The sequence below is a fragment of the Budorcas taxicolor genome, chromosome 16 (assembly GCF_023091745.1).
Source record: "Budorcas taxicolor isolate Tak-1 chromosome 16, Takin1.1, whole genome shotgun sequence".
Classification (NCBI taxonomy): Eukaryota; Metazoa; Chordata; class Mammalia; order Artiodactyla; family Bovidae; genus Budorcas; species Budorcas taxicolor.
This window is the reverse complement of record NC_068925.1, coordinates 81,559,750-81,584,061: the sequence shown is the minus strand read 5'-3', so window position 1 is coordinate 81,584,061 and position 24,312 is coordinate 81,559,750. Positions and strand designations below refer to the sequence as shown.

General features: G+C 64.1%; 1 protein-coding gene across 1 annotated transcript in view; it reads left to right on the top strand.

Moving 5' to 3' along the window:
* The window catches only part of NAV1 (neuron navigator 1), a 194,710-nt gene that overhangs the window by 74,421 nt on the left and 95,977 nt on the right, over positions 1 to 24,312 (top strand). The window contains exon 4 of the mRNA XM_052653483.1: positions 447 to 1,232. Within this exon, the coding sequence (XP_052509443.1) occupies positions 447 to 1,232 (786 nt within the window). The remainder of the gene's footprint in view (positions 1 to 446; positions 1,233 to 24,312) is intronic.

The window sequence follows — 24,312 nt, the reverse complement described above, 5'->3', positions numbered from 1 at the left end:
CCTCCCGAGCCAGAAATAGACTCTCGCGCCCAGCTCCGCGCGCGCGCACAGCCCTCCCCTCCGCCGCCCTCCCCCTCCTTCCTGCGCCCCGAGTCGCAGCCCGCAGCCTCCGCTCCCGCTGGCGGGCGGCTCACGGCCCGCGGGACCCACCGGCCCGGCGGTCAGGGGCCCGGGATCCGCGCCGGGCATTCCGAGCGCCGGCGAGCTTCTGGGCGTGTGTTCCTCTTCGATCGATTTAAAAATTTTAATTTGTCTTTCCCCCGCCCCGCCCCTTTCCCCCCGACCCCGCCCCGTCGCTCCCCGGCTTCTTCCCTTCCCCGCCGCCTGCCTCGCGTTTCTTCCCCCGCGCCTCGGCCTCCTCCCCCTTCCTCGGCGGTTTCCTCCGTCCTTTCCCTCCCCCTCCCCGCCCCTCCCCCGCCCCCCCCACCCGCCCCCGGTGCCTGCAGACGCCCGGATCGTCCATGCGCTCCTCGCGGGCAGAATGCTGGGCGGCAGCGTCAAGAGCGCGCAGCCCGAGGTGGAGCTGAGCGGCGGCGGCGGCGAGGGCGCGGACGAGCCTCGGGGCGCGGGACGGAAGGCGGCGGCGGACCGCAGAGCCATGCTGCCCCAGCGCGCCAAGGCGCCCGGCGGCGGCGGCGGCACGGCCAAGGCCGGCGCGGCGGAGCTCAAGGTCTTCAAGTCCGGCAGCGCGGACGGCCGAGTCCCCGGCGGGCCGCCCGCCTCCAACCTGCGCAAGCAGAAGTCGCTCACCAACCTCTCGTTCCTCACGGACTCGGAGAAGAAGACGCAGCTGTATGAGCCCGAGTGGAGCGACGACATGGCCAAGGCGCCCAAGGGCTCGGGCAAGGGCGGCCCCAAGGCCCGCGAGGCTCCGCTGATGTCCAAGACGCTGTCCAAGTCCGAGCACTCGCTCTTCCAGGCCAAGGGCGGCCCGGCGGGCGGCGCCAAGACCCCTCTGGCCCCGCTCGCGCCCAGCCTGGGGAAGCCAAGCCGGATCCCGCGCGGCCCCTACGCCGAGGTCAAGCCGCTCAGCAAAGCTCCCGAGGCGGCCGTGAGCGACGACGCCAAGTCGGACGACGAGCTGCTCTCCAGCAAGGCCAAGGCGCAGAAGGGCTCCGGGCCAGCGCCCACCGCCAAGGGCCAGGAGGAGCGCGCCTTCCTCAAGGTGGACCCCGAGCTCGTGGTGACCGTGCTGGGAGACCTGGAGCAGCTGCTCTTCAGCCAGGTGCTGGGTGAGTCCGCGGCCCGCCCCGCCCCTGTCGGTCCCCTTGCGCTGCCGCGGAAGGTGTGGGGGGAGCAGCCTCTCTCCGCTGCCCCCTCCCCGCTGCGGGGCTCTGCGGACCCCAGGCGGGCTGTGCCGGGACGCTGCGCCCAAATGTGCCCGACTGGCCCATCCCCAGGTGCATGTGGCCGAAGTGCGCCTCGGTAGGTATGGATGTCCCCGGGCCGGAGCCCCGGCTCGCCGCTGGCCTGTCAGAGGTGAGGTTGGACAATGAGGTGCCGGCCTTAGCGTCTCAGAGATAGGGCCCATCAGCTTCCTGGAATCTTAAAGCCTAGCGTCCTCATCTGGCAAAATCTGGGGGCTGGTGGAGACCACAGCCGCGTCGTGGTCTGTTCTGGGCTGGAGCACATCGCCGGGGGAGCGCCGGGCGGGAGCTGGGGTAGAGGCCAGATGTGGCGGGACAGAGGTGAGCGCTGTTCCGCCGCGGAGCAGCGTTGAGGCTCCGCTTCCTCTGTGCATCCCCGGCGGGAGGGCGCGTCGGATTTCCCGGGTGTGGGTGTTTTGGCCGGGAGACGCTCCTGGGGCCTGGGGGCCGGCGGGCAGCCAGCTGCGCGCATCTGGACGCGCGTTCTGTACCTCGGCCCGGCTGTGGCCCGCACCCCACCCCACCCCCGCTATTCAGCGCGTGGGTGAGGTCTGGGGATCGCGCGGAGACTCCCCGCTGACCGGGAGGCCTTATTCTTTCGGCTAACGGGGGCCGGCCGGGCGGGGGGAGGAACAAAGCTCGCTGGCGGAGGCGGCGCGGAGAGCTGCTCCATTGTTCTCCGACCTGAGGAGCCTGCGCGGCAAACCCGGAGCAGGCCCGGGGCTGCGCCCGCTCTCCCGGGACGCGGCGCCCTGGGGGGAGGCAGCCGCGAGGCGCGGGGCAAGGTGGCGCCCCCGGGGGCCGGCATGGCCGTGCCCGGGCGCACAGCGGCGAGGCCCGGGGCTGGAGGCGGCCCGCGCTCCGCGGACTCGCTGCGGTGGCGGCGGGGATGTGGTCCCCCGGGCTGAGGGACCCGGCTTCCTGGGTCCCCACGAGCGGCCCGCTCGGCCGGGGGCTGCGGAGGGGCGTGTCCGTGCGCGCGCGGGGGCGGGGCCGGCGGGCTGCGGCCCTCGTGACGGACAGGCCGCGGCGGGGCGCGTGGGGGCGGGCGGGGGCTCGGCCGGCGGCCGGGGGAGGCCGCGCTGCAAGGACTGGTTGGCCGCGACCTTCCCGGGACCCCGAGGGCCTGCTGGGCCGGGGTGACGGACCCCCGGCAGGGCGGGTTTGGATTCAGGGGCTTGCGAAGGAGGCCGCATACGGGCTCTGCAGTGGGTGGGGGCTGCTGCTGCTGCTAAGTCGCTCCAGTCGTGTCCGACTCTGTGCGACCCCATAGACAGCAGCCCACCAGGCTCCCCCGTCCCTGGGATTCTCTAGGCAAGAACACTGGAGTGGGCTGCCAGACTGGACACCCGCAAAGCGGGAGGCGCGGGGGCCTTGCAGGCCTGGCCTCTGCAGCGACCCTCGGGGCACGGGTCGGGGGGAAAGTCGAGGGGCCACCTCATCCCCCACCCGGTGCCGAGCGCTGCCCGCAAAGAGCTTACAGTCTAAAGGGGTGAGACAGGTGATCAAGGAGAAAAGCAAGTAATTCCAGGCCAAAAGGAGGGCTGTGGAGAAAATGGGGTGCAGGAGAGGGCCTGGGAGGTGAAGCCCTGCCTCGGCCCCTTGGAAAAGGGGCTGTTGAGTTGTGACTGAGGCAGAGGAGGCGCGGGGCTGAGGGGTGTCGGGCTGAGGGCGGTGGGACAGGGCAGGGGAAGGTTAGCCTGTCTGGAGGAGGGAAGGGACAGGCGATCAGAGGGCAAGCCCCCCTTTCAAGGTCAGGGCTCCCCAGGCCTGCGAGTCCCCGAACTGCCCAGGACCGGGCTGCCTGGCCGAGGCCCTTCTCAAGAGACGGTGACCACAGAGACACTGACACGGTCCTGAAACTGGTGGGGGAGGGGCGTTCGGAGAGAGCGGGGCTGAGCACCCGCCTGTCTCATAGAGGAGGGCGGTCGGGAGATGGAGGGTCAGAGCCTGGCCTGGGGTGCGGAAGCCTCTTGGGAGTCACCCTGAGCCCGTGGTGGGAGGCAGAATCTGCGGATCCCTGAGCCACAGGTCTGCGTAGGGGGCCTGATGGAAGGAAGGGGGTCGGCAGGTGAAGAGGGGCCTGGCCAACCTCTATATGCTGGGCACAAGCCCCCAGACCGATCACGGCAGAGCTGGTGGGGGAGAGTGGACAGTGGGGCAAACGTCCTGGACTGACCGCAGGTGGGGTTGATGGGTGGACTGCCCCAGGGGAGCAGGGCATTGAAGAGGGGGTGGGGGCGTGGGAGGAGCAGGTGACCCCAGGCACAGCCGCTGTTGCGAGTGGGGTGGGGGCACCCCGGAGCCCACGGAGGTGCCTGGGTTGTCAGGCACCTCCAGGTGGTGGTGAGACACAGGTTCCACACTGTGAGCTCAGTGTCAGGACACACCCACCCTGGGACTATCCCAGACCCCGGGAGCTGCCCAGCCAGCTCCTGGGGAGGCAGGGAGGCAGCCCCACATGAGAGCCTTTCTGGAACGAAAGGGAATGAAAGCTGATCATGGCTTCCCAGAAGTCAGCTGGGGCCCAGATGGTCCAAGCAGGCGCCCTGCCCTTCCCTTTCTCTGGGAGCTGCCAAAGAACGAGGGTCCCACTGGGAAGGCCTGGAAACTTGGAAGGCTGGGGGGGTGAGCATCCGGAGGAAAGGGGCCCCTCGTAGGGCTCAGATGCCATTGGGCCCTGGTGGGCAGTCCACCGCAGGCTCCTCCAGGGTCCCGACCTCCCAGCTGAAGGTCAGAGCCAGCCTGGGGCGGGGCCGCTGGGAGTCTGCAGTCTGCCGCCCTGTGCAGGCGTCCTGAGCTCCAGGGCCTCCTCTGCGGTTCAGGTTCCCCACTTGGGAAGGGTGCTCCCCTCAGGGTCAGGACCGGGGAGGGGCACAGATTGAGGCCAGCAGACCCTGACGATGCCCCCCGGCCTGAGAGCTGGTGCTAACAGAACAGTGCACACGCAGCCCCATCCCGACCTCCAGTCGGCCAGCGGCTGACTCCCTTGGAGGCACCCCCTCCTCAGCCCTCCAGGTGCTAAGGAGCCCAGACAGCTGGGTTTCCTGCTCCCACCTCCTCGGAAGGCGTCTGGACCCACGTGAGGGGTTGCCATGACAACGGCTAGGCCCTTGGAGGCGCTGGCCAAGCAGAGCAGGGGAAGGAAGTCAGGAAATTGTGTCTCTAAGCCAGTGGGTTGATGTGGGGTGTCTCAGGGGGCGGGGCTTACTCTAGAGGCTGCATTCAGGGACGCGTGAATAGGGGGAGGGAACCGCCTTCTCCAGCGGAGCTTTTCCTTTTTGTTCACCACACTGGGCGGGTGGAGAGTTCTGGGGAGTCCTCCCAGCTCCGATGCCCGGGCAGACGGGCTGTGTGTGCGAGCTCGCACACACTCGCGTCCCCACGCTCCACACATACGGTTGCGGTGCCGAGCCTCTCCAGGCGGAGAGAGGGGGGCCCGATGCTCCCAGGCTCGCAGAGCCGCGGGGAGCCCCGCGTCGTCAGGGGCAGCTGGCGGGACCCTTCCTCCAGGTCCACTCCTCCCGGGCCCTGCCCCTGCCCTTTGGGCCTCCCTGCTCCAGCTGCTGCAGGCCCTGCTCTGCGGCTGAGGCGAGCAGATGGGCCGAGGGGGGCTCCTGGCCGCTGCTCTGCCCTGAGGACGAGCACACGTGGAGGGAAGTGCCCGGAGCTCCTGGCAGAGTGGTGATCAGAGTCTCCACCCCAGGCCCAGGCTCCCCGGGGGAGCGTCTAAGGTGGAGTAGGATCAGGTCGCCCGGAGTCACGGGCTGCTTTCTCGCTGCTGGCCCGTGTCCCCTCCCCAGCTGACGTGCACTGCGGCACAGCTGCCCTGTCCCCCCAACCCCCCGCCACCAGCACCAGCGGCTCTCTCTTCTGCAGACCTCCAGCCTCACCCCGCGCCAGTACTCCCTCCGCACACATGCCTGCGGCTCACAGCCTCTGCTGGGGGCTGGGGGTGCGCTGTGCGAGGGGGCTCCAGGGAGAGCCAGTCCTGGGCTGACCAGGCTCATCCCTGCTGCTCTGCAACCCCGCCCCTCACGGCGGGAGGAAGGAGGGCCTGCCTCCCTCCCTGGGACTCAGAACACACAGTGAGCGTTGTGTGGTGGAGCCACCCACCTAAAGCTGAAATCACTCCCTCGTAGCATTGTAGGCAGGTAGGTGTTCTGTTGACACACTCCCGGTGACAGAGGGCTCACTACTTCATTTTCCTGGAAAGCGCTCGTTGTTGGAAAGGGCGCTGAGCCGATTTCCTGTCTCCGGAGAACCTCCACTGGCGTGGGGACACAGACGGGCCCCTGGGTCCTCACAGGTCAGCCCGGCCGCCTCTCAGATAGCTGTGCGCGTCTCCTCCCGTCTTTCTCCCTTCCCTGTCTTGTCTTTTGGAGTGAGACTCACAGAGGAGGGGCCGAGCGGTCTCCTCCGATTCCTGGGCCCCAGGGAGCCCAGCCCCCGCCTGGACCCCCACCTGCTGGCAACATCTGCACCCCAGCACCTGGCCGACCTGGGGGTCCATCCCACAGCGTCCCCCTCAGCCTGGAGGCCTGTGACGGCCGGCCAGGGGCATATGGATGCCTCGGGCTTCCCACGTGTGCTGGCCAACCTCCTCCCCCCACGTCTGCATTACCCGGGTGGTTCGATGTCCCCAGGGCCTGCCCTCTCCCACATGGGAAGGTGGGGGGCCAGGCACAGCTCCCTGGCCCCAGCAGGCAGGCCTTGCTCTGTCATAGAAGCCCCTGGAATGCTGGGTCAGCCCTCTGCGGACTCCCACACCTTCCCTCACTGTGGCTCCTGGGGACCTGGCCCTCAGGGAGAGGGTGCCAGAGCCCCCGGCCCAGCAGGCACAGGGCCAGGCCGGGAGGATGCCCTGAGGATGGCATCTGTGCCCAGGCTGTGTCCAGGGCGGCCGCAGCCTGCATGCCTGGAGGACCAGTGGGCCCGGGTCTGTCTCTGACGGGCACCTGTGCCTCTGACAGGAGAAGGGGGAGGCTGGGTGCGGTGGGGAGAGCACGTGCAGGGTCCCCTCCTGCTGAGGCAGGAGAGCCCGGGCTCCGTTGCGGGCAGGCTCCGGGCTCACCCGAGGGCTCTGGCTCCAGCAGCGTCCACGCTCTCACTGCCAGCACTCCCTGTTTGCCACACAGCTCTTCTCCAGCGCCGCCCGGCGGGAGCTCTATTGGGCGCGGCTCAAGCCCTCCTCAGATCTATTTTCAACATCCTGATGATAGGTTCAGGGCTGCGTGGGCGGTACTGCACAGCCTTCTAATCTCAGCCTGGACTGGCTGCCCGGCGCTCGCCCCTGTGCCTCGGGTGTGCAGGCCTGGGGTGTGCGTCTGGGCACCCAGGTCATCTGCAGGGGGTCAAGTAGGGGTGCTGCCTTTGGGGGTGATCAGTTGAAAAGTGCTGGTGTTTTCTGGGAGAGCCAGACTGTTAGCTGTGACCCTGGCTTGCAAGGGGAGGTGGTGAGGGTTGGGAGTGCAAGCCAGCCAAGTGTGGGGAGGAGCCGGTGTCCGGACATGAGCCCCAGGGCGTAGGTGGGGCTGGGAAGCTGGGGGTGCAGAGGGTGGCGGGTCACATGGGATGGTGCGAACGAAGGCGTGCGCACTCAGCCTCCAGCAGCAGCGCACAGGCCGAAGGTGTGTGTATGCACACCCGCCCGCGGGCTGGCCAGGCTTGAAAGGGTCTGAAACACGGCCACACTGGGGCTTACCGGTTCCTCTCCTGGGAAAGCCCCGTAAGGCTGCCTCTCCAGGACCCCGGCTTCCTCTGCCCTCGGTGATGCTGAGCAGGCCTTCCCTCGGGGGACGCTGGCAGCCCCTTGGGAAGCCTGGCTTCCCTGGGCAGGACTCCTCACCTGACATGGGGCACAGACTCCGACATCTCGGGTTGGGATCTGACCCGCCGTGGGAATCAGCAGGCCCAGAGAAAGTGATGGCCTGCTGATGACCGGCCCCCACGGATCACGTGGGGTGAGAGGTTCTTGTTCCTTAGGGTTAATAGGTCACTCCGTGCCCAGTGACCCTGTGCTTACAACTGGCCGAACGCCGACCCTGGGCAGTGGGACGTCCTCCTGAGTGCAGGACCAGGGCCTGACCGTGACCTCTGCAGCACCAGCTGCCAGGAGCCTCAGGACGTTCCCTTCCCTGAGGGGTGGGCGCAACTCCACCGAGCCCAGGGCTGCTGTCAGGCAGCTGCCGGGACGGAGCAGCCCTGTGGTTGTGGCTCGTTTGCTCTCCCCTGCCCGTGTGTGGGTGAGCCGACAGGAGGCCCCCCTCACCCCTGCAGGGAGCAGGCGGGCAGGGCAGCCTGGAGCCCATCAGCGTGCAGGGCGGGTGTGGTGTCCCAGGTGCGAGGGGACACTGTGGACGAGCCACCTTGGAACGAAGGTCGGATCCTGGCAGAGAGGGACCGGGCTCAGGAAGAGGAGGGGATGGGGGCTTCCTTGGGACTCCATCCAGCCTGGGGAGGTGGAAAAGGACGTGGGTGGGCAGGTGGGGGTGCCCTGCGGCGACCACAACAGGCCCCGGGCAGGCCCTTGGAGGGGGGCAGTTGAGGCTCGCCCCCCACAGGCCCCTGACAGTGTCCTGAGCCTGGTGTCGGTCCGGGAGAGGTTGCTGAGTGGGGACTAGGCGGCCCAGAGCCTCCCGGCTTCCATGTGTGTGCCGAGCGAAGGCGCCCTTTGCAGCCCCTGCCGTGTCCAGGGAGGAGGGGGGGCAGCGGCAGCTCTGGGGAGACCCGAGGGGTCAGTGCTGCTCCCCAGCCCTGGGAGAGCCCAGACCCACAGCCCCCGGCAACACTGAGCAGCACTGCACGGGGCAGAGCCAGCATGTGCGCGGAGGGGGTGCCCACGGCGAGAAGAGACGCGTGCGCAGGGGTGTAGGGCGGGCCACCCGTCTCGGCTGCAGCCTACCTGCTGCACCCCGAAGACTTCCCGAAGGAGCTGGAAATTGGGATAAAGGAATCCGTGGACACTGGGCGTGAGGGGCCAAGGTACTCCAACCACCCAGCTCTCTGCTTGGGTGGGGTGGGAGGGCTGGATCCGGGTTCCCTGGCTGGGGGCCCTCGGAGGCCCCGAGGCAGTGCAGGGGCCCGGGGATGGTGGGGGTCTCGTCTCCACTGCGGCTCTTCCCCACCCTCTGCCAGCTGGTCTGGCGCTGCCCAGCTGGTCTGCGTCTGTGTCTCGGGTGCTGCCGTGGGTTCCACCGTCCCGGGAGCTGGGTGTCTGGCTTTGTCCTGGGGCCTGGACTTCGCAGGAAGCCTAGGGTGCAGGGTCTCTCGGCAAGTTTAAGCAGAGCTGGACGCGGCCGAGGGCGACTCAGGCCATCCACACCCTCCAGCCTCTAGCGTGGGAGCCGCGTCTGCCCCGCGGCTGCAGACAGCCTGGACTGCAGGCTGAGGGCCCATCCTCTCCAGCCCCTGCAGATAGATGGCCCTGCCTCCTGTCGCCGTCCTGCCCGAGCAGCAGACAGGCGGGTGGTAACGGGGCGGCCGTGGCTGCAACAGCCAGAGCTGCCGGCAGGTTCCTGGGGAGGGGGCTCCTCCGTGAACTGGAAGGTCGTGGCTGTGAGGGGGAGGGCCGGGCCAGCCGGGAGGAAGCAGGCAGGGCCCCACAGTCAGCTTGGGGTCCGCGGTAGCTGTGGGGCGGGAACACACCCCATCAGCCTCAGCCTCCTGGCCAGAGCGGGGGTCAGACTTGCCCACCCACCACTCCGCACGGAAGGGCGGGCTCCAGGCTGGTGTGCAGGAACAGCCCCGTCTGCCTCTTGGGGCCCAACTCCCTCTTCTGTCCCTGCATCACTCCCCCTCGGCCAGTATCCCTGATTTTAGATCACTGTGTCTGCAGGATGCAGGAGAGGGGCTGAGGGAGCGTTAGCTTCATGGAGGATCTGGGGGGGACGTCGGCTTCATGGAGGACCTGGGGGTGACGTCAGCTCCGTGGAGGATCTGGGGGTGACGTCGGCTCCGTGGAGGATCCGGGGGTGACATTAGCTTCGTGGAGCATCCAGCGGGGACGTTAGCTTCATGGAGGATCTGGGGGGGACGTCGGCTCCGTGGAGGATCTGGGGGTGACGTCAGCTTCGTGGAGGATCTGGGGGACGTCAGCTTCATGGAAAGCCCAGGGCTGTAGTAACACTTGTCAATCATCGTGTGGCGCGTAGCAGGCACCGTGCTGAGCACTGTGTTGATTCACGTAACTGTCAGCCTGGTGAGTTCGGTGATGCTTTTATCCTCATCTCACCGATGAGGAAGCTGAGAGGCTCAGTAACTTCCCCAGAGCCGCCCAACCAGGAGAGGAGCAGCCTGGGTGCTCTGCCTGGCAGAGGGGCTCGAGCAGCCTCCATGCCCGCGATGCTCCCGGGCCTCCAGCAGGCCCTCCGGGCGGCCACCGCACCCTAACTCTGAGCGGCGCGGCCCACTCCGAGGTCTCCCTCGGGAGCCAGGTGGTGCAGGCCGCTGAGCGGGGCCCCTGGGGCCCCGGGTCCTGCTGCCAGGCTGAGGACAGCGTGCGGGGCCCGTGTCCATGCTGCCTACCCGCACGCCGGTCCTGGCCGAGCTGCAGGAGCCATCCTCGGCTGGAGCCTCGTGTCTGGGGTGCAGGCTGCCTGGGGTAACAGAAGAGCATGGGCTTGAGCTCCTGCAGAGGGGGCCAGGCGAGGTCCTTACCTGCTGGCCGCGCCTCGCCCTCCCTGAACCCGTCCTGCATGTGCAGGTGGGGTGAGGGCCGGCATTAAAGAGCGATGTGAGCTCAGGGCCTCTGGCCTCCCCGGCGCCCACAGTCAGCCCTGTTGCTGCCTCCCCCGCAGGCCCCCAACCCTGGTCCCTCGGCCTGGTCCCTGAAGGCAGCTTCCGGGGTGGGCGGTGACCCACGAGTGTCACTCCTGGGGCGGCACCAGTTCAGCCCAGGAAGTCTGGCTCAGACTCATGCTTCTGGAGCCAGCCTGCGGGAGGGGGCTCAGCACTCGAGGTCTTTCGGGGCTGGGGGCCGCCGGTGGGGTTTCCACGGGGAGGGGCGTCTCCTGCTCGGTGGTCTGCCGCACACACCTGGCTCCGCACCTCCTGAGGGCGGACCTGCCCTTGTGCGCTGGTCCACCTCGCAGGGCATGGTGCCCAGGCTCGGGCTCCTCTGTCCCAGGTTCAGCCCATCTCTCCGGGGGAAGGGGGCCTGAGCCTCGTGGGACAGAAGGGATTCACAGTCTCCAGAAGTCAGCTTCGCCAAGTTTTTAAGGTCATTTATCAGCCAAGCGGCTGTTAGACTTTGACAAAAAGAAAATAGCAGAAGCAGCGCGCAAAGGCAGTGGAGGCCAGTGGGGCGGGGGCAGAACGGGCACCTTATGTTCAGGCTCGTGTCCTTTGCCTAGACGTGTGGAGCCAGCGGGGCGGGGCCAAAACGGGCGCCTCATGTCCAGGTTTGTCCCCTTTGCCTAGACGTGTGGAGGCCAGCGGGGCGGGGGCAGAATGGGCGCCTCATGTCCAGGTTCGTCCCCTTTGCCTAGACGTTGGCTCTGGCCTGGGGCTTGTCCACATCGGGGAGGAGCTGGCAGCACCCTCGTTTCTGGGAGGGTGGGGACTCAGGCCTGACCCCGAGCTTTGTTCTGCTCTGGTGCCTCTGCCCCCCAGGTCCTCTGGGACAGTCCCGCCCAGTTCCCAGGCCCTCCTTCGGCCAACGACCCCTCTGGTGGTCCTCGAAATGTCCCGCAGGGCTGAAGTCCGCCCCACTGGCTGGTTATCACTCAGCTGGGAGCATGTCTGGGCAGGAATGAGGCTGAGCGGTCCTGGCTCGTCCCTCGTCTCAGAGGACGGGTGATGGGGTGATGCTGACCCAGCACGGGCTGCACGCACCAGCCTGGGGCCCCGGTGTTGGGGCCAGCGGTGGGGGGGCCACTGGCCTGGTGTCGGGTGTGATGTCCAGTGGGGGACGGGAAGGGATTTGCCTGATGACACAGCCTGCTTCTGAGCCAGAGCAGCCCCGGCTGGGCAGGGACTGGATTCCAGCCACTTTCTCACACTCACACAGAGACTGGGTTTCCTGCTGAAATCGAATCTCTGAATCAGAGTTCCCAGCTCTCAGTGCAAGCTGTCTGCAGCAGCTCTGTGCATCCCCCACTCTTGGGAGGTCCTGGGAGGGCCGTGGTCAGACCCACAGGCCGCGGGGCAGACACCCCAAGGCCAGGTCCTGCCTCTGGGCCCTCCCGAGCTTTGGCTTCCTCACCTGTCCAGCAGGTTAGATTGCCTTGTGGGCCACCGCCAGGATTAAAGAGATCTTTACTCACCGGAGGCTGCCTCGCTGGTACACATCCACCCCCACTGCCCGCAGCTGGGTGGGTCTTGGGGAAGGAGGCCCTGTCCTCGGGGAGCCCCAGGCAGACCTGGCCAGGCCCTTTGTCCTCAGACCCCTGTGTTCTGGGCCCTTCCTCCTGGGCCTTCGAGAGCCCCCAGCCTCTCCCCACCAGAGCTCCCCTTCTCTCCTTGGTGTGTCCTTGGAGCCTGCCTCCGCTGCCTCATCTCACCCGGTCCTGTCTGTGAGCTCTGGGGGCTTCTCCCCAGGGCGCTCCCTCTCCAGACACCACCGAGCTGCAGACAGGCAGGTTCCCGCAGCACCCTCCCAGCGGTATTTCTTCCTCCCCCGCATGCTCCCAGCCTCCTGCTTTGCTGAGCTCAGGGCGCCCCGGGTCGGCCTCCTGGGTGCCGCCCCGGGCTCCCTGCGCCTCCAGCACGCTCCCTCCTGCAGCTGGTGGGGGTCCCCCGCCGGACCGAGGCCTGTGCTGGGGGCTCTCGCGGTAGTCCGTCCGCACCCGTCACAGCGCCGGCGCAGCACCCCTCTCAGAGGCCTCCTGTCCTCCAACCCCCGCTCCGCGAAGGAAAGGGCAGGGGCCGCCTCCCAGGCTGACAGGTGAGGGGCCGGAGGAGCAGTCTTCTTGGGGCGGGATGTCCTTAAGAGGCCAGAACCGGCCCCGCCTCCTGCTCCAGCCCCGGAAGCCCCGCCCCCAGCAGGTGTGGCCTTTCCGCATCTCCTCTCGTGGCAGATGACCCGAGCCGGGCTGGCCGTCCCCAGGAGCCCTTCCGTCCACCGAGTGCAGCTTTCCTGGAGGCCTGGGGAGAGCGATGTTACTAGCCTGGTGTCAGGTCACTTTGCAGCTGGGGTCTACGTCCCCACCCGGAGCTCTCCTGGGAGGCCACCTGTCAAAGGAGAGCCCCGTTTGGGTGGGGTCCGAGGCTGGAGCTGAGGAAGGGGCTCCTGATCCCACCGTCTTCTTGCTCCCACGCCTTCTGCACCTGCCGGCGCTGCCCGCTGGCTCCACTGCCTGCCTCCTCCATCCCTGCGTCCCTCCACACCCAACAGAGCTGGAAGGGGACCTGTCCCCACACCCACTCTCATCTTGCTTCCCTCCTTACCAAAAAAAAAAAAAAAATCCCAGGTTATCTCGAGCAGCTCTGGGCGTAGAAACGTGAGTCTGGAAGAGAAGACAGATGGGGGGTGCGGTGAGGGCAGCCCAGAGCGGTCCTCGGGCTCCAGGGTTGGTCGAGGGCTGCCTCCGTGGCACCTGAGCCCAGGAGGGGCGGGGGAGCCGGGCTGATGTCCCATCCAGGCCCGGCCCGGGGCCCCAGCAGTGCACGAAGCAGACCCTCCTTTCTCTTCATGGATGTGAGACCGAGGGGGAGGCCACTTGAACGCACGGTCACAGAAGGGTGCTGTCGCGCCCCACTGGTCAGTGCTGGGCAGGAGGAGGGCGGGGCCTCGGCTGGTTCTGGGGGAAGGGCCCCGGGCCAGGCCTGCAGGAATCGGCCTGGCTGGGGCGGCGTATGCAGTCCGAGGCGGAGCGCGTTCGGGTGTGTGTGGAAGAGAAGCTCATTAGGAACAGAGGGGGCTGGTACGAGGCTGGGCCCGGCAGGGCCTGGTTAGGGTTGGGATTCCGAATTTCATCCCCGCATCCAGTGGGAAGCCGGGGCAAGTGGGGGAACTGATACCAGGTTTGCGTTCAGAAGGGGCTGTAGCTGCTGTGGGCGTCAGCCAGAGAAGGCAGGTGCCCCAGCGGTAAGGTTCCAGCCAGAGCCTCCAGGCAACCCTGCAGCAGCCTGGGGCTGGGGGAGGGGGTGGGGGCAGCAAGTAGGACCCCCGAGCCCCACAGATGGACACCGAGGAAGCCGGGGTGTCGTTTTGCCTGGACACTGAGTTTCTTAAATGCAAAACAGGTGCGCCCTGAGAATAACATCTTGTTGTTTATAATGACGGCTTTTTTAAGATGGTGAGCTTATCTCAACTGAACTTACAACGTCTGTGATTCATACAAACTGGCCTCCGGAGGGGGGTGAGTGGGTGTCCTGAGCTGGGGACGTGTGGCCCTGGCGGAGGAGGTGTGGTCGTGGGACCAGGGTCACTGCTTCTGGTGGAGACTCGGGATGGGAGTGCCCAGCCTCCCCGCGCACGCGAGCCAGGCCCTCCTGGTGCTGGTGGCCTCTGCCCGAGACGGGCCAGGTTACTTGGGCAGAGCCTCCCCGTTCCCCTCTCCCTTAGGCAGTGCGTGTCCCTGAGCGCAGGGCCCAGCCATGTGATGGGGGTGCTCCCGGGCCTCGAGGACTTGGCCATCTCTCCGATGTAACCAAGCGCTCAGTCTTCGTGTCCACCTCACTCTGCCCATCTCGCCCCCTGTCCATACCCTCCTCTAAGGCCCTGAACGGGGGGCACGCCACACGTGCCCTGGGGAACTGTCTTCAAAGCTGACACCCCCTGCCACCCCTTCCCTTGCCCCGTCCGCGTCTGTCCCTGAACAAACCTGGGCAGCTTTGGCTAGACCCTGGGCCCAGCTGTTACTCTGAGCCTGATCAAGGCCTGCGACCTCCTGGGTCCTGAGTTTTCTCATCTCTTGTAAACAGAGGGTCATGTTTTCCCTTTTTAGCTCAGACTGCTGTTGGGGGACGCAGACAAGACCTCATCGAGGAAGGAGGGGGTGTGGGCTCAGGCCCCGAGTGAACGCACCGTGGAGGCGGCAGACCTGCCCCCGCAGGGGCCCTCGTCTGCCAGGTCCCCGCTGAACCCGGGCCATCAGCTCTGGTGATAACCTCGGACGATCTTGAGGGAGTCATTCTCAAAGGAGGGTTTCTCTGCTCCACCAGGAACAGGCCGGCTCCCGGGTGTGAAGCAGGAGGTGCAGGCTGTCCTTGAAGTCTGGGTTCTCCCCTTCCTGCCCCCACTCACCCCACTTTCTCCCAGACAGAACCGAGGACTTGTTCACACAGAGGTTGTCGCTAACTGACAGCGCCCCCGAGCAGTGGGTTTCAAGTTGCTTCCTCCTGCCTTGGCCCCGTCGGGAACACGTCTTCTGGCGAGTGCTCCGTGTGATCTGCTGGGTCATGGGTGCTTGCTGTCAAGAGGTTCTTGAAACAATACTGGGTCCAGTGCGCTTAATCGTCTGTTATGTCAAGTGCACGTGTGTGTTTTTCTTTCATTTGGGGTTGCACTAAACCCCTGCCCTTAAACTGTGCAGAAGGCTCTGAGAAGGGGTGTCAGGGCGGGACTTAACCCTGACTTGGGGAGCGGCATCTCCCTGCACCCTGCGCTGCTCCAGGCGCTGTGTCAGAACAGACCAGCTCATCCTCACACCCGCTCGCTGAGGTAGGCGTTGTGAGTGTCATCGCCCTGCCCTGGGTTCAGCCCAGGACTTGCTGCTGGTCACACACGCTCAGCACTTGGGCCGCGCTGGCTGCCAGGATGCCTTGGAAACGAGGTGGTCCCAGCCGGGGGGCCCGCTGCCCACTCCCTGGCTGTCAGAGCCAGGCCGGGGGCTTCCGGAGGGCAGGCCCGAGGACCCAGAGCAGACAGGGGGCAGCACCTACTGCTGGACTGCCCCCCAGCTGTGCATGGAGCGCTGGGGTCCACGTTAGGCCCGGAGCAGAGCTCTGCCCGCTGGACGACAGGCAAGCAGGACCTCCCTGCGTGGAAAGAAAAGCTGGCTCCAGCCTTTAAAAATAATACTGCTGTTAATTTTAAACATAATGCTCTTGCAGGCTAAAAAACAAATGAGCTTAACCACACACTTTCACTGTTTTAATGAGTTTTTTGTTGTAGGCTCTGTGAGAATGCAACAGGTGCCTTGAGAATTTATTTCAGGGCACAGTACGTGTGTCCCCCTGTTCCGTGGGCTGCCTTTAGGATCTGAGCCCAGCGCTCCTGGCGTGTGGGCAGCAGGCCGGCAGATGGGCCTCTGCAGCTGAGCAGGAAGCGGGTGTTGCGGGAAGCACACACTTCTCAGATGGATCCCTGGGGAGGAGCTGGGGCAGAGGGGAGGGGGACGGGGGCTGAGAGGCTGGACCTCAGGCTCCTGCCCAGAAAGCGTGAGGCCCCCACGCCCGCCTCCCTTTTCCAGCTGGAGCACCAAGCCTGCTGCCTGGCCCCACGCTCGTCACTGCCTCCTCAGAGTTCAAAGCCAGGAAACAGGCCTCTGGCCGCGCAGGCGGAAGGTCCCAGAGGAGTAACCTGTTAACAGGGCACCGCTGTGCCCCCGTGCAGGGCGCCCAGGGAGGCTGGACCGGGCCTGCCGCCCAGGGGCCGCCCGCTCAGAGGCTGCAACCCGAGGGAAGGTTGAGGAGTCTGCCTCTGAAGCCCGGTGGCTCGGGGAGGATCCCTGAAGGGGAGGATCCCTGAAGGGGAGGATCCCTGAAGGGGAGGATCCCTGAAGGGGAGGGGCAGGGCCTGGGAGGAGCGCACGGCGGGAGGAGCCCGCGGGGCGCCGCCCAGACAGCTTTCCTCCTCCGCCCTTCGCTGGGTTTCCTGTGAGCCTTGCTTGACAGATAAGCGCGAGGGCCCTTCTCAGCTGTGGACGGAGCCAAGTTCAGTCGCCATGGTAACCCTCTGGTTGCTATGGAAACTTGTCGAAAACCAAAAAGTACTTTGGGGGAGGGGTCTCAGCCGCCAGCAGGGCCTCCGTTTCGAGGATGCAGGTCCCTCCTCGGGGTCCTCCTTCAGGGGCGCTTCTGTGGACCCGGAGCAGGGCGCAGGGACCGTGATGGGTGGTCCCCGGGGGCACTGGGGCTCTGCGGCCAGACAGCCCCGTGTCTGGGGCACGCCTCGCAGCCTCCTCCAGGGCCAGCCCTGACTGTGGACGCAGCCCTGGAGCTGCGCACTCCATGCCCATCCGCGGCCCCGCCCCGCCCGCGCCCACAGCTGACCGGTCACCGGGCGGGTGGGTGGCCTGGCTCCGCGGCGCCACGCTGCCACCACCGTCTCGTTCCTCGGGCAGTCGGGAGCCACGGGCGGCCCGCCCCGTGGACAGCCCCCCAGACCCTGCTGCTGCTACCGAGTCTGGTCCTTGGTCGGCACCTCCGTGTTACCGGGGCACTTGTGTGTGCGGTCATCTCAGAGCAGGATGAGGCTGAAAGCAGAGCGGGGGAATCTGAGGTGCCTTCAGGCCCCCAGAGACCCCCACGCTGCGGCCTGCGCCTGCTTCTCATCACGGGACTCGCCTGCCGCCCCCTGCCCCGCCCCCAGCCTCTGGGGCTGGAGCTCTCCCGGTGTCCTGGGGCTTCGCTGCCCCGTCACCTCCTGGTCCACCCTAAGTCCGGCTGGTCTGAAGCTGGGCGGCAGGAGGATGAGGGGAGAAATCGCCCTCTGGCCTGGCCCGTGAGTTGTCCTTTGTGGCTTGAGGTATTTACTCCCGAGTGGCCAGCTCGGGCTTCAGGCGCAGCATGTGCCCCAGGAGGAGGCGATGGCAGCCCCCTTTGAGCCAGGGCTGAGGCCAGCCCCGGAGGCCCGAGGCCCTGCTCTGCGGACCGTAGTGTCCCCGCAGCCACCCTCGCCCTGAAACTGCACCTCCCGCAGCAAGCAGCGCCCACAGCGCAGAGGGCCTTCCCGGACGCGGGCACCTCGAGGGCAGGGAGGATAGGAGACCAGAGGCCAAGGGGAGCAGCTGCCCAGGCCTGTGCTCGGGGCCCTGCACGCGCAGCAGCTTGTTCGTCTCCCTGTCAGCCCCTGGGGTGCACGGCCCCTGCCCCCCATGGCACAGGCGAGGAGCCTGAGGCCAGAGACGGGGGTTGCTCTGCTTCAGGGTAGCGGCGTGGCCAGAACTGTCTCCTGCGGGGCTTCCCAGTGACGTCAGCCTCCCCGAGACGAAGGAGACCAGGGAGTGTGGAAGGGCCTCAGCGGCAGCTGTGTTCAGCTTTCCGGCACCATCCTGCCCGCGCCCAGAGAGGCTGTCTGCAGAGCCCAGGCTCCATCCCCCCTGTGACCCCCCTCACCACCCGGGGCTTCCCTCCCACCCCCGGAGGAGGCGGCCCTGCCTGGAGCCCCTCCCCTCCTTCTGCTCCCTGCCTTCAGGGGTTGGGGGGTGGGCTGCTGGGGAGACGCTGATCAGTGAGGCGCAGATGGGAGGCAGTGGGCAGGTTGCTGGGGATCTCGATGTCCCCCCACAGCAGAGCCGTGGGCAGGACGAGGAGGAGGCCAGCTGTGGGGGAGAGAGAGAGAGGCCGCCCCGGGAGGGGCAGGAAGCCCTGTCCTGCCTGGACCCTGCGAGCAGCTTCCTTCAGCCCCTTCACTCTGAACCGCCGCTGGTGCTAACGTGTTACAGCCCGGGCGCCAGATCCCACTCGGAGCCCTCGACACAGATGGACTCTCCATAACAGACTCCAAGCGGGGACAGTCGTGTTCCCCTTCTGCCACTGAGGGAGCTGAGACACAGGCTGGCTACCTTGCCTGGAGCTGGGAAGCGGTGGAGCAGGGCTTTGAGCTGGTATCTGGGGCTGGGGCAGCGGGAGGCACAGGCCCTGTGCTGCTGTATGGACGGTAACCTCCCTACACGGCTGGGAATTCTGCACGGAGACTGGGCTTTCCTGCCCCTTGTACTTGTTTCTCCATCACTCGCTAGTTAATTTTCAAAATAGTTATTTATTTGGTTGCGTGGGATCTTAGTTGCGGCATGTGGAACCTAGTTCCCTGTTTTCAGTTTAGTTCAGTCAATCAGTCAGTCATGTCCCACTCTTTGTGACCCTGTGGACGGCAGCATGCCAGGCCTCCCCATCCATCACCAACTACCAGAGCTTGCTAAAACCCATGTCCATTGAGTTGGTGATGCCATCCAACCATCTCATCCTCTGTCGTCCTCTTCTCCTCCCGCCTTCAATCTTTCCCAGCATCAGTCTTTTCCAGTGAGTCACTTCTTTGCATCAGGTGGCCAAAGTATTGGAGTTTCAGCTTCAGCATCAGTCCTTCCAATGAATACTCAGGAGTGATTTCCTTTAGGATGGACTGGTTGGATCTCCTTGCTGTCCAAGGGACTCTCAAGAGTCTTCTCCAACACCACAGTTCAAAAGTATCAATTCTTTGGCGCTCAGCCTTCTTCACAGTCCAACTCTCACATCCATACATGACCACTGGAAAAACCATAGCCTTGACCAGATGGACCTTTGTTGACAAAGTAATACCTCTGCTTTTTAATATGCTATCTAGGTTGGTCATAACTTTCTTTCCAAGGAGTAAGTGTCTTTTAATTTCATGGCTGCAGTCACCATCTGCAATGATTTTGGAGCCCCGAAAAATAAAGTCTGACACTGTTTCCACTGTTTCCCCATCTATTTGCCGTAAAGTGATGGGACCAGATGCCATGATCTTCGTTTTCTGAATGTTGAGCTTTAAGCCAACTTTTTCACTCTCCTCTTTCACTTTCATCAAGAGGCTCTTTAGTTCCTCTTCACTTTCTGCCATAAGGGTGGTGTCATCTGCATATCTGAGGTTATTGATATTTCTCCCAGTAATCTTGATTCCAGCTTGTGCTTCTTCCAGCCCAGCGTTTCTAATGATGTTCTCTGCATATAAGTTAAATAAGCAGGGTGACAATATACAGCCTTGACGTACTCCTTTTCCTATTTGGAACCAGTCTGTTGTTCCATGTCCAGTTCTAACTGCTGCTTCCTGACCTGCATACAGATTTCTCAGGAGGCAGGTCAGGTGGTCTGGTATTCCCATCTCTTGAAGAATGTTCCACAGTTTGTTGTGATCCACACAGTCAAAGGCTTTGGCGTAGTCAGTAAAGCAAAAGTAGATGTGTTTCTGGAACTCTCTTGCTTTCTCTGATCCAGCAGATGTTGGCAATTTGATCTCTGGTTCCTCTGCCTTTTCTAGATCCAGCCTGAGCGTCCGGACGTTCACGGTTCACGCACTGCTGAAGCCTGGGAATTCTGAGCAGGGATCAGAGCCAGGCCCCCTGCGTCTGATGTGAGTCTCAGACACCAGACCAGCAGGGAGGCCCCTCTCCCTCCCTGGCCCGAGTCGCGTGCGCTCTCGCTGTTTGGGCTCTGGGTCATGGCCCAGGTCTGCCTCTCTGTTCTGTTGCTCGAACGGAGTGTGTCCTGCGGTGCCCCTTGCCCAGTGAGGTCTGGAGCTGCCACGTCTGTCTTGGTCTTTGGGAGCAGAGGAGGGGGGCGCGTGGGGGTGTGTGTAGACTGGCGGCGGCCCGGCCTTGGGCCCACACTTCTGCTGTCCCCGCTCCTTGGCTCTGACCCCACCTTGGCTCAGCCACTCAGCCGTCTGGTTGCTTCTACCTGGGAAGTACCCCCCGTTGTCTCAACTCACACCGTCAGCCCCTCATGGAAACATCCTGGGTCCCCGTCTCCGGTTCGCCCCCAGCCCTGCTCTGGGGGTGTCCTCCTGGGGCACAGCTGGGACTGCGTTGCCCCCCATGGGCTGGTCCCCAAGGCTGCTCAGGACAGTATTCTGATTTCTTGCCCAAGGCCTCCTAGGGCACACCTCCCTGCCCTCCTGGCGTCCCCTTTGTCTTCTCTGCCCAAGCCATCTGCCAGCATTTCCCTGAGGAAGTCGGGTGAGACTTGTTAATTGACTCTGCTGAAAAATACAAGACCCTTGGTTTTGTGCCTCTAGGAAGTCCCGGCTGAACAGGGCTAGACGGGGTTCTCTATTACAGGACTTCTCAGGGCCTGTGGAGTCACCGCAGCTTGGTGACGGCCTAGGAACTGGTGAGCGGGTGCAGAATCCCCGCGTGGCCTGGGATCCTCTTTGTGTGGGGCTTTCTGGAGGACAGTGGTCCGTGGGCCCCTGGGGGATGCTGCCCTGTCTGTGCTTACGCTGGGCTCTGCAGTTCCCAGACCTGCCCCAGTTCTCCCGTCTCTGTGTCTTGGATTGAGCCATGTCCTAGCCTAAAACACCCGCTGCCTCGAGCGTCCTCCTAGAAAGCCTTGCCCATCCTTTTCAGATATTTCTTGACGCCCCACCCCCACCCCAAGGGTGAACCTCTCCGGGGTCTCCTGACCCTCCAGGCAGCCCTCCCCTGACAGTGCCTGTCGGGAGACGCTGTTGGTTTCCACTCCTCGGCCTCTTGCCAGGCAGCTGCCCCGTCCTCCCTGGTCAGACTCCAAACCGCTCGCTGGCAGGGCTGAGTCCTCATCATCGCGCGTGTCCCGTGATACGCCCCCCCCCCCCCCCCCCCCACTGTGCTTCAGGATCCCGTGCAGCTTTTTGTCTTTTAATAAACTTGAACATTTCAGAATAGCTTCAGACTCACAGGAAGTGGCGAGGATGCGGCCAGGAGCTGTCGCGGGCCCCATGCCCAGTTCCCGTGTGGCTGTGTCCTGGCCCCTGTGGCCCGCTTGTCAGAGTCAGCGAGCCAGGGCTGAAGCACCATCGTTAGCTGAGGTCCACGCTTTGTTTGGATTTGCCTTGGGTTTCACCTCGTGCCCTTCTGTGTCAGGACCCCATCCAAGGGCCACAGTCCATTTGTCCTCCTGTGCCCTTGGGCTGCTCTGGGCCGTGCCTGTTTCTCAGTCTTTCCTTGGTGGGATGGCCCTGAAGAGGACTGCCAGGCAGCCTGCAGCGTGTCCTTCCGCACGGGTCTGATGGTTGCCGGAGGCTCGATGACCACGGAGGCAAGGTGTCGTTCTCACGACCTCTGAAGGGTGTTTACTCCCAACGTGATCTGCCGTCGTTTACCTCGATCGTCCGGCTGACGGCGTGGTCGTGTTGCCCCAGCAAAGTCCCCCTCCCCTTTTCTCCAGGGTGCGCCCCCCGGAAGGTGCCCACCCTGCACAGCCCCACTCAGGGAGGCGAGCAGTTGGGTCCCACCTCCCGCCAGGAGAGTGTCCACGTAAGCCCTCCTGTGCAGGAGCTTTCTCCACTCTCCGTTTCTCTGGGTAGGCCAGTGTGCACTCGTGATTGTTTACTTCATTCTTTGAGTTACGCTGTGATCCTGTGTTTTTTATTTTGATCAAACTGTTTCAGCTTTGGCTGTTGGTAGAGAGCTTTTAGTTGGTGCCTGTGTCCCTTTGACATACCTGATTTTTCTTAGTTTCCTCCTTTCTGGCCCTAGAAAGTGCTCCAGGTTCATGTTGCATATTCCCTGTTCAAGAACCAGCCATTTCTCCAAGGGATCCTGCCCTTTCATTGGAGGATATGGTGTTAGAAACCAGGATTTGATGCTGGCGGTCTCACTGGTCCTGGGGCACCACTGCTCCTAGGCCCCTTCAGCGGACAAAGTGAGGACATGTATGTGTATGCCAAGCTGTGTACACGCACACGTGTGTGCACGCATGCTGAGTTGCTCAGTCATGTCTGACTCTTGCAACCCTGTGGACTGTAGCCCAGGCAAGAATCCTGGAGTGGGTTGCCTTTTCCTCCTCCAGGGGCTCTTCCCCACCCAGGGATTGAACCCTTGTCTCGGGCATCTCCTGCATTGACAGGCAGGTTCCTTAGCACTAGCACGGCCCGGGAAGCCTGCACACACACACACACACACACACACCCAGTATTTAATATAATGGAAATAACGGACAGTAGTCAGCGTCCGTGTGTCCAGTACCACCAGCACGCCCTGGGAAGCCTGCACACACACCCAGTATTTAATATAATGGAAGCAACGGACAGCAGTCAGCGTCCGTGTGTCCAGTCAGCGTGGCCCCACACGGCTCGTCGTAAGGCTCCTTTGTCCGTGTGTGTGTTCGGTCGCTAAGCCGCATCAGACTCCTGGTGACCGTGGACTGCAGCCAGGCTGCCCGGTCCTCACTGTCTCCTGGAGTTCGCTCAGATGCGTGTCCGCTGCGTTGGTGACGCCACCCAACCATCGCGTCCTCTGCCTCTTCTCACACAGCTCTTCCTTCTGGGTCGCAGTCTTTTCAAGGCAAAGACTGCGCTCTGGAGGCTCTGCAGCAAGCGTGCAGAGGTGTCTGAGATTGACTTGATTTTAAAGAAAGTCACGGGTGTGCAGGCCTCTCCCCCCCGGGGCGGTGGGGGCACTAGCTCTGGGTGATACCCTGCGGGAAGCCACCTGCAGCCCTCGCCAGGGTGTCTGTTACCCCGTGTTTGGGTGTTTCTGCTCATTTCCTGCTGTATCTGGTTCCCAGGGCACCTGATACTTCCAGGTTTGAGGCCAGACGGTGGATCTGTTACCACCCGTGGCAGAACCCTCAGCTCAGCAGGCCTGCCCCCGGCCAGCAGCCAGCACTCCCCGCCCTGTGGCCACAGTCACGGCCCACATGTCTCTGAGCAGAGCCCGCAAGCTGAATGCTTTCTAGATGATTTTCCAAACGAGGGCCTGGCGCAGGGACACAGGCAGCCGGTGGCAGGCAGGCAGCAGACCCCCAGCGCCTCCCCTCTTCAGGCCCCCTGCTCGCGGCCTGTCCGCCAAGTGCCCCGCCCTGGAACCACAGGGTGCCCGGTGGACTCAGGCTTCGTGGGGAACCGTGCCGGTCTGATCTGAGCTGCACTTTCTGCAGGCTGTCCCTGTGAGACGCTTCTGCGGGGCAGCAGGACAGGCTGTCCTCAGCTCACTGAGCTTGGTTTACGCCCTCCTGAGGCTCCAGACCCAGGAAGGAGCGTGGGAAGGCCCACACCTGACCAGAGGCAGGTGCTGCTGCCCTGCGCTCCTGGAGGAGGGGGTCGTGCTGGCCCTGGCCGCCTCCCTGTCCCTGGCCCCGGCTGCTTGTCCAGGTCCACCGTTCCCCAAGGTTCCCATCAAAACGTTTCTTTCTTTAGTCTGGATGCTTGGAACTCAGTCTGATTAAACTGTGGGACAAGGGAGTTCCCTGGTGGCCTAGTGATTAGGATCGGTGCTTTCACCGTGGAGGCCCGGGCTCCCTCCCACATGCTGTGTGGCATGGTATGGACAAAAAAACACACTGACGGAGAAAACCGTGAGGCAAGACGCCTTCAGACATCAGAGCTCTGTTAACCGCATCTCGAGTGTTTGGGGTGCAGGCCTGACCGCCATCGGATGCACTTGGTCTTGAGGGGGTCCCAGGCGTTTCTAAACACATGTCTTTATGCTGAACTGACAACCTTGTCATTTTGTTGCAAGGTTGTACCACTCGCATCTCCATCGTACCCCACCCCCTGACTCCACTTGCTGGTTTCAGGAGCTCCTGGGAGTAGCTTTTCTCTGGCTCTTGTCTGGCTGCCTTTGCCTCCTAAAGAGCCCTGGGGCTCCTTCTGGTCACAGTCTACCCCATCCCTTTTGGAGAACGGCCGACCCCTGCAGCGGTCTCACACACCTCCCCGCCCCGCCCTTGCCCTGCCCTCCCCAGGGTGGCAGAGGCTCAGGTTTGCTGAGAAAGCTCCGAAGGCAGCTGCTTTGTCACTCAATTCAGAGGCTCCTTCCCGGGTGGAAGGTACTCTGCAATTACGCATGGTTACCCATTAACAGAAACCTTTCAGCTCCGCAGCCGTCATCCTAGCTTCATCCTTTTCTCCCTTGGGAGAAAACCAGGCTGTTTTTAGGAAGGTCTTCTTTGCCGGTATGTACAGGACTGTACAAATTACTGCACAAATTAACCAATGACCCTTACACTCTTTCACAATCAACATATAACCGGATGTATTTCACTGACTGACACTGGCAGCTACTACAGGACAGTTTCATAGATTGCTTTAAAAAAAAAAAAAAAAACCAAGGACCTTGGGTGGAGGGTGGAGCAGGAATGTCTTCCCTGAAACCACATCACCGGTCCGCCTGACCGGCAT